This window comes from Lichenostomus cassidix, chromosome 3, assembly GCF_008360975.1.
Source record: "Lichenostomus cassidix isolate B80296 chromosome 3, HeHo_3.0, whole genome shotgun sequence".
NCBI classification, from domain to species: Eukaryota; Metazoa; Chordata; class Aves; order Passeriformes; family Meliphagidae; genus Lichenostomus; species Lichenostomus cassidix.
In genome coordinates, this window is record NC_139483.1 from 113,213,020 (window position 1) to 113,227,926 (window position 14,907).

General features: G+C 47.9%; 1 protein-coding gene across 7 annotated transcripts in view; it reads right to left on the reverse strand.

The window, feature by feature from the left end:
- Nucleotides 1-14,907, reverse strand: part of IFT172 (intraflagellar transport 172) — a 37,907-nt gene that overhangs the window by 12,408 nt on the left and 10,592 nt on the right. For 6 of the 7 annotated variants that reach the window (XM_085057343.1, XM_085057345.1, XM_085057342.1 and 3 more), the window contains 20 exons: nt 14,641-14,694; nt 14,013-14,116; nt 13,273-13,358; nt 12,642-12,754; nt 10,193-10,360; nt 9,731-9,867; nt 8,828-8,935; nt 8,230-8,314; nt 7,811-7,903; nt 7,402-7,479; nt 6,773-7,021; nt 5,167-5,245; nt 4,646-4,766; nt 4,128-4,272; nt 3,964-4,053; nt 3,451-3,548; nt 3,095-3,230; nt 1,607-1,723; nt 903-1,045; nt 181-274 (listed from right to left, as the gene is read on the reverse strand). In XM_085057343.1, coding sequence (XP_084913469.1) covers nt 181-274; nt 903-1,045; nt 1,607-1,723; nt 3,095-3,230; nt 3,451-3,548; nt 3,964-4,053; nt 4,128-4,272; nt 4,646-4,766; nt 5,167-5,245; nt 6,773-7,021; nt 7,402-7,479; nt 7,811-7,903; nt 8,230-8,314; nt 8,828-8,935; nt 9,731-9,867; nt 10,193-10,360; nt 12,642-12,754; nt 13,273-13,358; nt 14,013-14,116; nt 14,641-14,694 — 2,298 coding nt within the window. The remainder of the gene's footprint in view (nt 1-180; nt 275-902; nt 1,046-1,606; nt 1,724-3,094; nt 3,231-3,450; nt 3,549-3,963; nt 4,054-4,127; nt 4,273-4,645; nt 4,767-5,166; nt 5,246-6,772; nt 7,022-7,401; nt 7,480-7,810; nt 7,904-8,229; nt 8,315-8,827; nt 8,936-9,730; nt 9,868-10,192; nt 10,361-12,641; nt 12,755-13,272; nt 13,359-14,012; nt 14,117-14,640; nt 14,695-14,907) is intronic. The other variant, XM_085057344.1, reaches the window with a different exon arrangement.

Consider the following 14,907-nt stretch of genomic DNA (forward strand, 5'->3'; position numbering starts at 1 on the left):
ACTGCAAGGCAGCGAGGATTTATGAAACAAAGGTGTATGCAGCTTGGGACTGTCATCATGGAGCCCTTTGGATATGCAGTGACTGCAGCCAGAACTGTGACAGCTGCAGCAGCCCAGGCACAACTGCTGAGTTACCTGAGGGACCAGAGAACTTGCACCTATTCCAGGGGGAAAAATTACCTCATCTTCCAGGAACATGGCATACTTTAAGTGGATGTCTGGCATCTTCTGCTTCATGGATAGGCGGGCCAGTTCAAAAGCAAATTCAAAGACCCTGCAATGAAGGAGAGAAGGACTCTGCGCTGTTAGAGTATGCCTTCAACAAGAACAAGACATCAAGTAGGGCACAAGATACTGGGAGAGGAGAAAGGGGAATACAGGGGGTCCCAAGTGAATTAGCACTGCCCGTTCCTCCTGTTCCTGACCAGGAGCTTTTTGAGTCCCCACTAAGAAAATACGGCTCCTTCACACCTGCTGTTAAAGCCCAAGGCAGGAGCTGAGAGATGTGGGAGCCTGTGGAAGAGCAGTAATTAATGGCCGTGCAACCAGAGACCTGGCCAGGTACAGAGCAGGCCCAAAGCTTTTGTGGCAGGCAGTTACCTATGGTGACATGAGGAGTACCTCCTCTCATGCTCAGAGGCTCTCACAAGGCTTCCCCTGCAGTGGTTAAGGGACAAACTGCATTTGCTGCCTAGCTCGGACTTGGCATTTGAGAGACTGACATAAAGATTGGAAGTGGGCTGTGTCAAGGAAGTGAATGCCTGAGTGAAGTATGGTGGGATAGGAAGACATGTCATTTTCTGGACCTGCAGCTACCAGGTGCACACAGTTATCCTGGCCTACCCATTTTTTCTCAGGTTAGGCAGAGGGGAGGGAAGTGCTGGGTGGAGGCACCAGCATACCCACTGTCTGTTGCATGGTCAATGGCCATCTCCAAAAGTCCAAATTTGCTGAGGAGTTTTACAGCTGCCTCTCCACCCAGGCTCTTCGCCCACAGATAGGCCACATGCTTATGAGAGTTTGCGGCCCCATGTGCCTTGGCCACCTGTCCAAAGAAAAGAGTGTATCTGTTTCACCTTGAGCAGACTGAGTCCCTCTCATGTGTTGCCTGCCCACACGAGGGAGCACTAAAACCATCTGCTCCCTCCTGAGGAACCCTTCTATGACCACCGCTGGACTGATGAGTGGGAGAGTAAGATAAAGGCATATACGGCAGAGCAAAGAGCTGCTGCCTCAGCACAGTCCACATCACCATTTGGACAGCAGAAGTGACCTCAGCACTCCATACCCTCACTGAGAAGAGCAGTGCTGGGGGCTGTGGCCAGAGCAACACCTCGGTGGTACAACAGGACACAGTGCTCAGGGACAGAGCAGTGCCTGGAGGAAAGCAGCACAGGAGAAAGGAAAGGGGTCAAGCCCTGCTTTTGGACTGCAATGCTGCAGAGTGGAAAGCCCATAGGCCTCCAGGGCTGGGGCAGTGGTGAGGCTGGGTAGTGTACACTGACTGTTCTAATATTGCAGTGAGCAGAGACAAAGCAGTTCCCACCAGGATCCCATAGCTAGAGCCTGATCCCTGCACAGGTGGGGAGCTGTGAATGATAATTACCCTGTATGCTTCTTCCCACATGTCATTCACTCTGTACATGTTCACTGTGGCCTTCCAGTCTTTGGCTTCCAGGTAGTGGTACTCAGCCTCCTGCAAGCGCCCCTCTGCCTCCAGCTCCTGCACTCAGAGACAATGAGATAGTCATATCTGCAGTGGGTGCATTCCCGCCTCCTCCCTTCTAAGCAGCAGTGTGATCTGAGAAACGCTTGTTAGGCCTTGGCCTTGAAAACAGCATCTGAGTTCAGCTCTTTCCAAGCTTATCAGAAACACTGTCTGCTCCCAGGAACTGCTAACAAGCTTCTGGTTTCCTTATGACAAGCCTTGGAAAATATTCCTCTGGCCTGAATCACATAACATTCCTGCTCTCACACTTTCAAAGAAAGCGCTGACCCAAACTTTGGCCAGGATGAATCATAGTTATGAATGAAACCCACTCTCTTGCGACCCTATAAACAACAGTCCAAAATGAGACTCTTTTGAGCTCTCCTGGAACTGCAGTGGACTGCGACCAGTGATCTCACTCTAGGGGGATACACCTCTCAGAGCCAGCAAACTCTCAGATTTGCTGTACTTGGAAGATCACCGAAAAATGACATGTCCTATGCCGATATCCTCACTCCTCGAGGCCCGATCCTTCACCCGCTGGGAGATGCAAAAGCACCTGAAGTATTTCACTGACCTCTGAGGGGAATTTTTCCCAGGTACCTTATAAGCACTGACTCTTTCTGTCTGGGTGCATAAATATGTGCATATCCTATAGCAAATTTGGGAGAAATGTTGCTTTCTTAGATGTTTAAGTACCTTGGATATCTAAGTAAGTTAGGCCTGTAAGTAAGGTTAAGTTATAAACTTACTGAAATGCTGTTAAGTATTGTTCTTTTGCAAAGTTGTTAAACATCAAGTTACAAGCTAAGTACCACTAATTGTTGTTCTGCTGAGTTGCTAAGTATAACTTCAAAGTTACAAGTTGGGTTAAATCCTGTTAAGTGTTATTCCTCTGTTAGGTTGTTACGGTGAAGCTACAAATAAAGTTCAATTAGGTGTAAGTTAAGTGTTTCTCCTATTTTAAATTGTTAGGCTTAAGGTATAAGTCAAGTTATAGTACTGTAAAGTTTGAGTGTTAAGCTTTTAGGCCATGTTCCTTTCTATCCTTGCTCACACTGTTTTTTGTCACATTTAGCTGCGCACACACCCACACCCACCCACACACACCCTGAGACAGTTCTCAGTTTGTTTCTGTTTTGATCGCCTGGATTTGGTTTGGTTTTGTCGTTGCTTGTTTTCCCTTGCTGTGCCTTAGCTGTCCTGTAAGTAGTAGAGTGAATCTTGCCAATGAACTTCTTGTGCTTTGTCGCTTAATATTAAATCTGACTTTTGTTCATACCCTTGCCAGTGATTTTTTAGTGATCTCGTTTGTAAACACTCGTTTGTAACAACACTCCTGCCCCTGCTTGGTCTAGCTGATCCCCTGCCATGAGATGCACTCACCTTGCCCAGGTGCAGGTGAGTATCTCCGAGTAAGTCCTTGTGGTACTTGGCTACTAGGCAAACCATCTCATCATACATCTTACACTTCTTGTACATGGTGATCGCCAAATCAGGTTCATTCACAGTGATGTACAGCCTGGGAACACAAGCACACCCAAACAGCTCAGCCAAGGACATGACCAGTCCCTGAAATCTCTCTGCATCTTGAAATACCTCTGTGTGTGGAAAGAGTTCCTCTGACCATTTCAAATCCCAGTCCCGAATTCTACTCCTAACCCAGGAAAGGGCTCCTCCTCATTACAGCCAATTTTTCAGGGCTCTGTCTTGGACTGGTACTGGTACTGGAAGAAACTCACCTCTCTGCTTCTTTGTACTTGCCCTGCCTCTCCATCTCCTGGGCCTGGGTTATGTACAGCACAGTCACGTCCTCCTGGTTCATACACTTGACTGCCAGCTGCCAGAAGGAACACACATGGGAGACAGTGAACAGCAATTTCCTGGCACATGGCAGTAAAGGAGAAGGAGAAAACCAATTTCCTTCCCATCTGACAAACAAGTATCCATGCTATATGCTCTGCATAGAATGGGCAGCACTTGTCACTGTCACAATGCACACAGAACCAGCTCTTGGAGAGGGCCATTTAAGCCAGAGGTGCACCCACGTGGGGCTGTGAGAAAAAAAAGGGCACGGTCAGGATGCGAATACTAGGAATGGATTTCTTGCTGGCTGCTGGATGGTCCTACATGCATCCTTTGGGAAGAGTACTGGTTGATCAGGTATTGGTGCACAAAGCACCACCACCCCCTGATGGAAGACACATCTCACAAAGTGGGGTGAGGTTCCCAGAAGCTTTGGCTTCTGGCTCTACCTTGTGAGCCTGTTCCCAGAGCCCGGCCTGCGTGTACATGTTAATGGCATCCTTGGTCTGGCCTCCTTTGATGTATAGCTCCTCTGCAACCTGCCAGGAAAAGACCACACTCAGTATATCCATGGGACACACAGCGCAGTGGTGATTGTGGTCAGTGGCCTCACCTGATACTCCTGTAAAGCTGCATAGTGCTGGGCAATCTTGATGTAGTATTTGGCTGCTGTCCATTCGTCCTGCAAGTCCAAAATGTAGATGGCCTTCTTCCATTGCCGGGCTCCCAAAGCTGCCTCAATGGCCTTAATTGAGCACCTAGAACAAAACCCATTAGTTTTTAGAGCCAGGCAGTAGCCATCTTCTCCAGTTGCGCTATGCCAGGGAGACTAGAGCACTCTGCTGCTAGATTCAGCTCCCTGAGCTAGAGCAGAATGAAGGAGCTGAGTAACTGGTAGTGCTAAGGAAGACAAAAGAACTGGGACAGCAGGGAAGAGCAATCAGGGCTGTAAGATCTTCAGAGAGATGTGGGAAGGCATCCATCAATGGCTGGTGCACACAAGTAACCGGGGCACTGCTAAGTGGGGTAGTGGGGGCTCACTCAGGCAAACCTAGCACAGATAAATGCAAATATATCAACTTTATACCCTGCCAGTATCCTGCTGCTTATAGAGCCTTCCCCTGCCCCTACCTGGCTTCGATGTAATGGTTAATAGCAGCATCCAGCTGTTTCTGCTGCACCAGATGGTCTCCCCAGGCCTCCTCCAACTTCGTAACTTCTACAGGAAACGCCAGACGAGCCAGCTCCACAGCTGTAAGGGGACACAAGAGCTGTCATGCTGAGGCCAGCAAAGAAGCAGAACTGTGGGTCAAACATGGGCCTTGGATTTGGCATAGAAGGAGGGTCATAGTTTAAGGAACTGTCTAAACCACTTCAGCTCCAATGGGTTACCCAGTAACCTAGACCCCCGTGGAGAGCTGGGTCAAATCCATGCTGGTGCTGTCAGCATGGTCAAGGGCTTGGGAACAGGACACTCTCCTGGGACTGCATGTGCAAGTACAACTATGTGAAAATACACACACTGAATGATATGATAGGTGGAGGCTGCAGAGCACCCAGGCATCTCTGGGCTCCAGGCAATGTTGCCACCAGGACAGACTACCCAGGCTCCTGCTGGAGATTGAAGGGGAAGAACATACTGAGCACAGTACCTTTCAGGAAGGCACTGCCCTTGCCATAGCACTCCAGAGCTTTCCGTGGGTTCCCAACCTTCTCGAACAGGTCTCCAGCCTAATGACAAATAACAGGTGCCAGTTTCCAGAGCCACCAACTCCCCCCATCATCATGCCCTACCAGTTCCACACACACTCCTGCACCAGCTCTGCCCTCCCCATTAACCAAGGGCATGGGGATTAAGGAACTTCTAGGAAAGGCAGCATGTGCCGAGAATATTGTCCTCTCTGCTGATCAATCCCAGCACAGCTATCCTGGCAGACCAAAGGCTCATTTCCTCCAGTATTTGAATGGTGGTAAGACCACATCTAGAGAAGGACTGCAATAGCAGAGCAAGTATATGTCAGTCTTCCTCTATCTGTCCATCTCTGGCAACTGGCACAGAAGAAGCTCCCCGAGTTTGTGTCATGATGCCCTGACACCATCATATTTACTGGCATGATTTGTCTAATCTACTTCCATGATTTGTCTAATCACTTTTGGGTTATTTATACTTTCGGTAATGACATACAGTAGCTCCAGTAAGTGGGAGCTCCAGTTACTGAGTTGTTCTTTCAACTGAAGGCTTAAGAAAAGATGGCAGGTTTGGAAAAGCACAAAGTTCCCTTGGGTCAAAATGAAATGGCCAGAAAATGCCGAAGATAAATTGACACTACAGGAATGTAATTTGTAAAGGAGACATAAAACAGGCTAACAAAAAGCACTGTTTTTTTCACGCAACATATAACTGAACTACATAATTCATAGCCAAAATTTTAACTAAAAAACTACATGTGGTTGAAGCAATAATTTAACAAGCTCATGGAGTAAAATCTATGAAGAGCACTTAAAAATAAAAGTAGAACTGCTCAGGTACATTATAGGCTGCAAACTCCTGGACCCCATGAAAACACACTAGGAGTAGTGCAACCCTGTATTTGCTTGCCTTGTTCTTTATTTTCCTTTCTTAAACATCTGCCAGAGGCCACTGTTGGCCAGGATACTGAGCAGTGGGCAGACTCAGCACTGCTTTCTTACATTAACATGATTATGTGCTTTGGGAAAAACACCCTTTGGTTTTAAAACTGTCACTTAATAATAACTTACCAATTTTTGGTGTTAGACACAGAGAATAATCACATCCCTTCTTTATGATATTCACAGCTCTACAGATAGTCTTTAACTCCTTAGTTTTGCCTCTTTAACTTTTCATTTAGACTATCTTTGCATCATATTTTATTCTGCTATGAGGGAGCACTGACTTTTCCACAGTGATATCAAGTTTTCAGTTTGATTCATGATTCTGCTCCTGTTGATTCCCATCTTCCTAAGGGACTCCTTAACTATTACTGACACTCCATATTCTGGAGACATGTTGCCAATGAGATGTGATCCTTTTCCTGATTAATAACAGTAATTCTAGACCTCACCCATGTACAATGGACACAATGAAGACTGTCCTCATAAATGTTAACTGCAAACTTATCAACACAGAGTTACCTCTGCCACCTTCCAGTTCAGTGCCCTTGTGTCTCACAGGTGCAGAGGATAGGGTAAAGACCCTGATGCCCCTAAGAAGAAAGCCCAACAAGAAGGGCCATTCACCTGTTCATACAGTTCCCCTCTGATCAGTGCCATGGAGATCCTATCAATGACATCCCCATTGGTGAGCAGCTCATCCCTGCTCATGGCCAGCCGTGCTGCTTTGGCTGGCAGCCCTGCCCGCAGATATAAGCTGATGGCTGCCAGGTAGTCACCCTGTCCCTCTTGGACCTCTCCAGCCTTCTCTTCCTGCTGGGTATCCAGCAGCCATTGGTAATAACCCCGACGCAACTTCTCCAGCATTGGGTGTCCCTGTGGAGAAACACAGAACTGGTTGACCTGGGTAGGATGAGACACTTTCCAGCTCATCCTGCAGGCTCTGAACACCTGGTCATAGCACCAGGCCTCTTGTTGTCCAGTTATCAGAAACCACAATGCCATCCCTGTGTATCATGGCACTACCCATTTTTTTTTTGAAGCCACAGAGACTCCTAAACTAATTTCAGTAGCTTTTCTCCCTATTCATCTGGGTCTGTACTTACACAGTGCAACCTTCCCTTCTACTTGCTTCTACCCTTCTAAGCAGAAGCAAGGTAGGGCAGGTGAAAAGAACATGGACCCGGAATGGACTCCCAGCCAGAAGATTTACCAAGCAAGACCAGTCCACAGCCCAGTGCAGCCATATTCTGTACCTTGGCCTTGGCCACCACAATGCATTCATCCCACATGTGCAGCTCCTGGTACATGTCCATGGCCTCCTCTGTGGCGTTCTATATCAGAAAGCAAAGCATTAACCTGCAGGCTCCAGGTTAGGAGTCAACACATTGCCATGGACCTCTCACAGTGGGCAGGTTTAGATGTGAAGAAAACACTTGAAAAAGTGAACTGTCTCCTTTCCATGGATATACATCCTCCCTCACTCTCTTCATGCATCTCAGGATAATCCTACACCTCAGAAGAAGGAATAGCTCCTCCTGTTTCATGGTGAAAACTCCTCTTCGGGGAACAAGCAACATCTTCCTTTCCTTTTACAGTGTAGCGCACAAACCTCCCCACTCAGAAATAAACAGAACCTTTTCCTCTCCTTGTTCCTTTACTCACTTGTTCCAGGAAGATCATCTCTGCCAGCTTGTAGTTCTTGTCTAGCATGGCCAAGCGGGCCCGCACCAGGTAGTGGTCTGTGCCATCCCCACCCTGCAGACAACAGCAGCAAGCTCAGTTTGCTGAGGGAAAGAAGAGGCTCTAGAATGGAACATGGAGGGGACTGCAGGTGGAGACTGGGTCATTACAGAAATGAAAGGCAGTTGAGTACCACAGCAGTGACAAGCCAGGAGTAGTATAAAATGGCCAGCCTTGCGAAGGACCTGGCAGGCATGGATGGAAGATAATGTCAGCACTTTCCACATGACGAGGTACTGGTTTGTAGCATGACACTGGTGAGCATGGACATGGAAGATACTGTGTATGCAAGTGTTTAAATGAAAACTGCTGCACTGCAGAGCAGGCAAAGTTTGACTTACGTGCTCCTGAGCTGCCTGGTCAGCAATGACATTGGTTTCATGCAGAAATCGAGCCTTTGCCATGTTTCCCAGAGCTGCAAAGCACCTGGAAAATGCAAAACAGTTAGTCAATAACCGGGTTTTGTTGCCCCTTTTTGGTCCAAGAAAAGAAATTCAGAACCTGGGCAACAGACCCAGCTTCACAATGGGAGAGGTGGAATAGCCCTACTTCAAGAGAAGGATTTTGCCAAGACCTGTGTTCAGATATGCCCTCTAGCCTTGCCCTATGGGAGAATCCATGAGCATGACCAAGGCTCATGTTTCACCTCCCCGGGCTTCAGTGATGCCTCCAGTTTGCTCATGTCTGTCAGCTCTCTGACATACACAGCTTTGGAATACCATCAACAAAAATTTATGCTACAGAGAAATGTCTTCCCACCCCTGGTTCTGGCATTACTGGCTGGGATGAAAAGGCAAAGTAATTTCCTGGCATAGAGAACACTTAAGTCTCCAATGCAGTGAATCCTCCAGACCATACACAGAGCCACATCTTTAGCTGGAGCCTGGTTTCTAGGATCCAGCAAGAAGACCATCTTGAAGCCACGAAGATGTGATGCACCTCTCTGCAACGTGCAGCTGTCTCGCTTTCAAAGCCAGTCTGCTGAGAGTCTTCCACATGGCTTCAGTCTCTGTGGACATTTCCAGCGTCTCCAAAAATGCAGTAGCCCTTGAGACAGAGAGATTTGCAGACTTTCAGTAACAGAAGAGCTCTCTGAGGAAAATCCCAGACTGTAAGACAGGAGCTCCTAACCAGAGCTGCACTGAAGATAAAGCCAGCTGGGTGTGCCCAGTTCTGAAGAGGACAGTGTAACACAGGGCCTGAAAGAGCAGAGTAAAATTCAGAGATCTACATTATTCCTACCTGGGCTAAGGTACTTAAGAGACGGATTACCAGCAGAAGGCTGCAGCAGTGTGGAACAAGTCTAAAGTGCTGTGTCTAATACAAGTCCCTGCTGAAGAAGTCTCTAAAGAGCCAAGAGTGCTATGAACACATGAAGTTTTCTCCCCTGGTCACTTTTAAAAGCCCTGTAACAGTGGCAGTCAATTTTTACTCTGCACAGCTCCTGGATGTTTCCATACCACTGCCACCATCCCTGGAAGGGCAGCAGTAAAAGCACCCAAGCACCACTTCACATCTGGCTGCTCTGGAGACACCCCTATTCACTGCAATTAACTTACAACTGTCTTCAGCAAAGCCGTGTCGATGTCTACAGGACCAGATTGGCCAGTCTCTCCCTGAGTTTGAAACCACAAAGCTGTGAGGAGGTAAAAGCTGAATATTCTCTCCTGAAGGACTCTGATGTTCATTACAGCCAGACCTGGCACCAACATCATGCTGAGAGTCTGAAGTTCAACTCTGTATGGAAAGCTGTGCTGCTGCCATTTATGGATCATTGATTCCCAGGTGTCTGGCACGTGATGTGAGCTACCTGCCATCCCCATTGGTGTAACCAGCACTTACCTGTGATAATCCCCATCATCAACAGCAGTTCCAAACTCTATGAGGCCTTCATCCAGGGTGTAGGACACAGTGTTTACCCCTTCAGATACTATCACTTCAGTCTTTCCATCATTCCTTTCCAAGTCCACGATATCCCCCTAGAAAGAGTACCAGCTATCAACACTCTTACATTCACCTGAAGTATGTGGGGTTGCAGGGATGTGAGGGCAGCACTGCGAGAGCTCTGCCAGTCACGGTTCTTCTGAATGAGTTCTCACTGAGCAGACTGAGCCATGAAGCAGCTCCTTGCTCCATCTTCTGCCAGGAATGTCTGCCACAAAGTTGACAAATGAGCTCATATTTCGTCCACGAGAAACTAACAGTTCCCTTTCGTCTTCCTTCTGCCATACCACCCTTACTACTCCCACATATGTGAGGAAGAAGTAAAAGAAACTGCAGGAGGCAAAGTCTCCAGAGTTTTACCTTCAGAGGAAACATGGTGACTCGCTCTGGAGCATCAATGTTGTACCAAATGCAGAGACTGTTTCTATTCTGAGCAACCACCACATCACTGCCCGGAACCCACTGCACGTAGGAGCAATAGTTCAGAATGGTTGTCTTGGTGCTGCTTTCAATGTCATAGAGCTGCAGCTGGAGGGGAGAGAGGAGAACAGGCTCAGCTGGACTTGTGGCTGGGCTGCCAGCTCACACAAACATCACAGGAACATCTGAGTAGGCCTCTTGTAAACAGACCCTACCCATCAGGAAACAGACTTCTTTCAACACACACATCCTAAAACCTCATACTTATTTACACATTGCTATCCAGGAATTAAGATATTTTTAAACCCTTGCACCATTTTAAGCAACATGTGCAGATCCTGCCTCCCTTACGGCATGGCACAGACATATACAGACCAGAATATGCCTTGTGCAACTTCAGTTCCCTCTCAGCTTCAGAGCTGGAACAGGAAAATGGGCTCTAAAGTTCTCCATGGAAACAAACTAAGGGACGAAGAAGGGTCTTCCTCCGCAATTTTGGGCTGAACTGTCCATTCCAGACACAGTCCTTTTCCAAGGACTGCTGCCAATAAGGTGAGATCAGTTGTTTGTAGAACACACTGCCCAGAAACAAACATAACAGTTTGGAAGGTGTAACCTGACACATGGCATAACTTTATTAAATACATATGATGTCTCATGACTATAAAGTCCCAGACTGTCTCTGTTCCTTGTCTTCACCTAGAAAAGATGAGAAAGAACTGTGCTAGTCTCATGACACACCTATCAAAAGACAACAAGAAAGTCCTTGTTTCAGTCTGTACCAAAATGGTTGGAGAAATCATAGAAACCCAAAATGGTTTGGATTGGAAGGAACCTTAAAAAGCATCTTGTTCCAACACCCCCGCCCCCTGCCCCCCGCCTTCCACTAGACTAGGTTGCTCCAAGTCTTGTTCAACCTGGCCTTGAACACTTTGAGGGATGAAAAGTGCCAAAGCTGCTCTGGGCAACCTGGGCCAGGGCCTTACCACCCTCACAGGGAAAAATTTCTTTGCAACATCCCATCTAACCTTCCCCTCCGGCAATGGGAAGCAATCCCCACTTGTCCTGTCCGTCCAGGCTCTTGTCCCAAGTCCCTGTCCAGCTCTTTCCGAGGCCCTTTAGACACTGGAAGGGACTCTAAGGCCTCAATGGGGCCTTCTCTCTTCAGGATGAACCATCCAAATTCTTTGAGCCCTTCCTCACAGAAGAGGTGTTCCAGGCCTCTGACCATCTCTGTGGCCTCCTCTGGACTTGCTCCAGCAGGTCCATGTCCATCCTATGCTGGGACCCTACAGCTGGAGGCAGCACAGGAGATGGGGATCTCACCTGAATAGGACAGAGGGGCAGAATCCACCCTCCCCTGATGCCCTCACTGTGGGATTGGTCCAGCACATATTTTATGCTTGGCTTTGTTACATCTCATGAGATTCCCATGGGTGCAGATCTAGAGCTTGTCTAGGTTCCTTCGGATGGCCCTGTCCTTTAGGTGTGCCATTCAACCCTTAGCTTGGTGTCATCTGCAAACTTGCTGAGGGTGTACTTAATCCCTTCGTCTGTATCATTAATGAAGATATTAAATAACACTGGTCCCAATGCAGACCCCTGAGGGGTACTACTTGTCACTGATGTTCACCGGGACTCTGAGGCGTTGACCACTTCCCTCTGGATGCAACTGCTCACCCAATTCCGTATCTACCAAACAGCCCACCCATCAAATCCATGTCTCTCCAGGTTAGAGAGAAGGATGTTGTGGGGGCCTATGTGAAAGGCTTTACACATGTCTAGATAAACAACATCCATAGCCCTTTTCCTTGTCCACTGAGGGAGTCTCTCTATCAGAGAAGGCCATTGGGCTAGTCAGGCAGGACTTGCTGTTGGTGAAGCCTTGCTGGCTGTCCTGAATTACCTCCCCTGGCTGTCCTGAATCACCTCTCTGTTCCCCATGTGCCTTAGCACTGCTTCTATGGGGAGCTGTTCCATGATGTTCCAAGGTCCAGAGGTGAAGCTATCAGGTCAGTAGCTCCCAGGGTCCTCCTTCCTTCTCTTTTTAGAGATGGGTACAATGCTTCTCTTTTTCCAGTCACCTGGGGCTTCACCTGACTGACATGACTTTTTGAATACCATAGACATATGTACAGCAGAATAATCTATCATTTTTATTTTCTGGTGTGATGGGATGAAGCCAGATGTTTAGTAACTAAGTTCAGCATTAGCTATGACTCAAGAATGCAACACTGCCAGCTCAGGCAATCTGGACATGGTCAATCTTTCTCCAAGGAGCAGTAAGCAAAAAAATCAGGAGAACTTCAAATGTTTCTCACCCCCCTCCCTCAATTTAGGCATGTCTAAATGCCACAAACATGCCATCCAGGCACATGGCCTGCCTCACCCTCATCTTTTTGTCCCTGAAGAGCAGTTTGTGACCTGTTTCATTCAGCTCCAGCCAATCGATCTTGCTGTCATGACTGATTGTGCCAGCATTGTAGCCACCAACAAGGTCCACTTGGGAAGGAAAGAAAGAAAGAGAAAGCTTTGAAAGTTGAGAACTTGGAGCTACATCAGTACCTTATGTACCTCAAAGTGCTCAACATTTAAAGCTGTGCCAGGGCAATCAAATGCCTGGAACCTAATTAGGGCAAGGCCCCCAGCAAAGACACTGTGACATGAAAACCAGGCAGCAGTGACATTTTATCTTGACACCTTCTCAACAGCAGCAACTCTCCCCCACTGTCTGTGAGCATGCACAGCTCATGGGGAGTGCAGGCAACACAGAGTCGGGGTCCAGGACAGTCACAGACACCCATGGCTGTGTCCATAGCAGGCAGCATCCTGCTGAAAGCAGTACAGCCTGGTCTCCAGTAGACTGCTGCTAGGCAGAGGGAAGGGGAACTTCAGGAATCTGCTGCTTGGTAGAGGGAATGCACAGAGGACCTTCAGGAATGTGCTGCCTGGAGCAGAAAATGAAAAGGGATCAGGAAGGCTGGCAAAATACAGGGGAGAGGTGGGAGGGTTACAGTCACCTGTTGCTATAGTCTTGATGTCCATCAGGTAAGCCAGTCTCTTGCTCTCATCCATGCCTCGCTGCTGTCTCTCATTGATACGGACACTATGATTTGAAGGGAAGGACTGTTACCTTCAATAGTCTAAAAATTCACATTTGAATCACACAGTTCCCTCCCTGACTTTGCTGCAGTTTCCCTGAGCACATGCAGCCTCTGGCAGTTCTCTGACCTGTGACACTTGCCCAGCACCTATAGCTGCCTCAAGTGAGAAAAAACCCTTTCTGATCCATGGCTTTCCCCCAGAAGCTACCCCTCTGGAGTAGGGGTCCCCAATAACACATTAATTACATTGCTCTGAGCAGCCTATGATCCTCCCTTCTCCCACATCAGAACATGGGGTATAGAATTTTAGAGTGACTGAGGAGGTCCTGCTGGCAACTGAGTCCCTAATGATGCTTTACCAGGACCAGCTGGATGCAGAGTTGCCTGAGAACATGCACAGGAGGTCCCTGTCCAGCAACAACCACGGCAGGCTGCACTAAGCATGGATCAGAGGAAAAGAGGCTCTTGTGTTTCTAAAACTTGACAGCCAATAACCTGGCAGCTAAACCCATCGCTGGTCATTGTGAGAAGTGGGTTACTCAGGCCCCAGTGTCTGGGGGCTGTGTTCTACAGAGAGGGATACTTTCAAGGTTGTATGTCTGAGCTCAGTCTCACTAAATGCCTGTGTTAGCTACAGAAGCACATGTAGCCCTTACCTGACCAGATGAGGGTTCACAAACTCTGTGCGGACAGACCCCAGAATGTCATTGTTCCCATATTCCACTAGTGTCAGTTCTCCAGCATTAAAAATCATGCAGACCTGGTGGCAAGAGGAGAATGCACTCTTAGAAAAAAGCCACACAAACACCCACACCTGCCAGTGAGGGGTGCAGAAAAGAACTCTGCTGCACACAAATCTAAATTCAAACACACTGAGATGACTAAGGAGCTGTCCTTGGTTTCTTGCTGTGACTGACAGCTTTTCCTGAAGATTGGGGATTTTAGTTGTGGGCCTATCAGTCCTGCAGGAGTCAAGCTGTCCCCATGACAGCTGTATCCTGTATCTCTAACACTGTCTCTGGCTGTTGCTCTTTTATTGCTTCTCTCTTCTTCAGGATTATGACTTATATAACTTGTCAGTCCACATGCTGAGTTTGTTTTGTACCTGGCATGTGGAAAAGGCAAAGACAGGGAGGAAGCAGACTGGGATCTGCATGAAGAGGCTAAGTCCAGAAAACTGCCGAGAAACAGGGTCTTCCAGAAACCCCAGGGACATTTTTCCTGCTGGTGTACAGACAGCTTTACACACCATTCATGGGGAGCATTCTGTCCCATCCTACGTACATTCTCATTGTCGAAGAAGAACTTCTCATTCCCTCCAGATCCTTGCCAGGCCACCTGCAAAGCAACGGCACAGGGTGAGGCTGACAGATCCACCAGGACCAGTCTGCAGGTGCTGGGGCCCACTGTCCAGCTTTCGGCTCTCACAACAGACAGCAAGAGTTACATTGCACAAGGGATTGTGTTCCATCACTTTAGCTGCCAACAGTGTTTTTCAGTCATTCCCAGCTTGCAAATTTCACACATTCCTCTCCTTTCTTTAGATTCAGC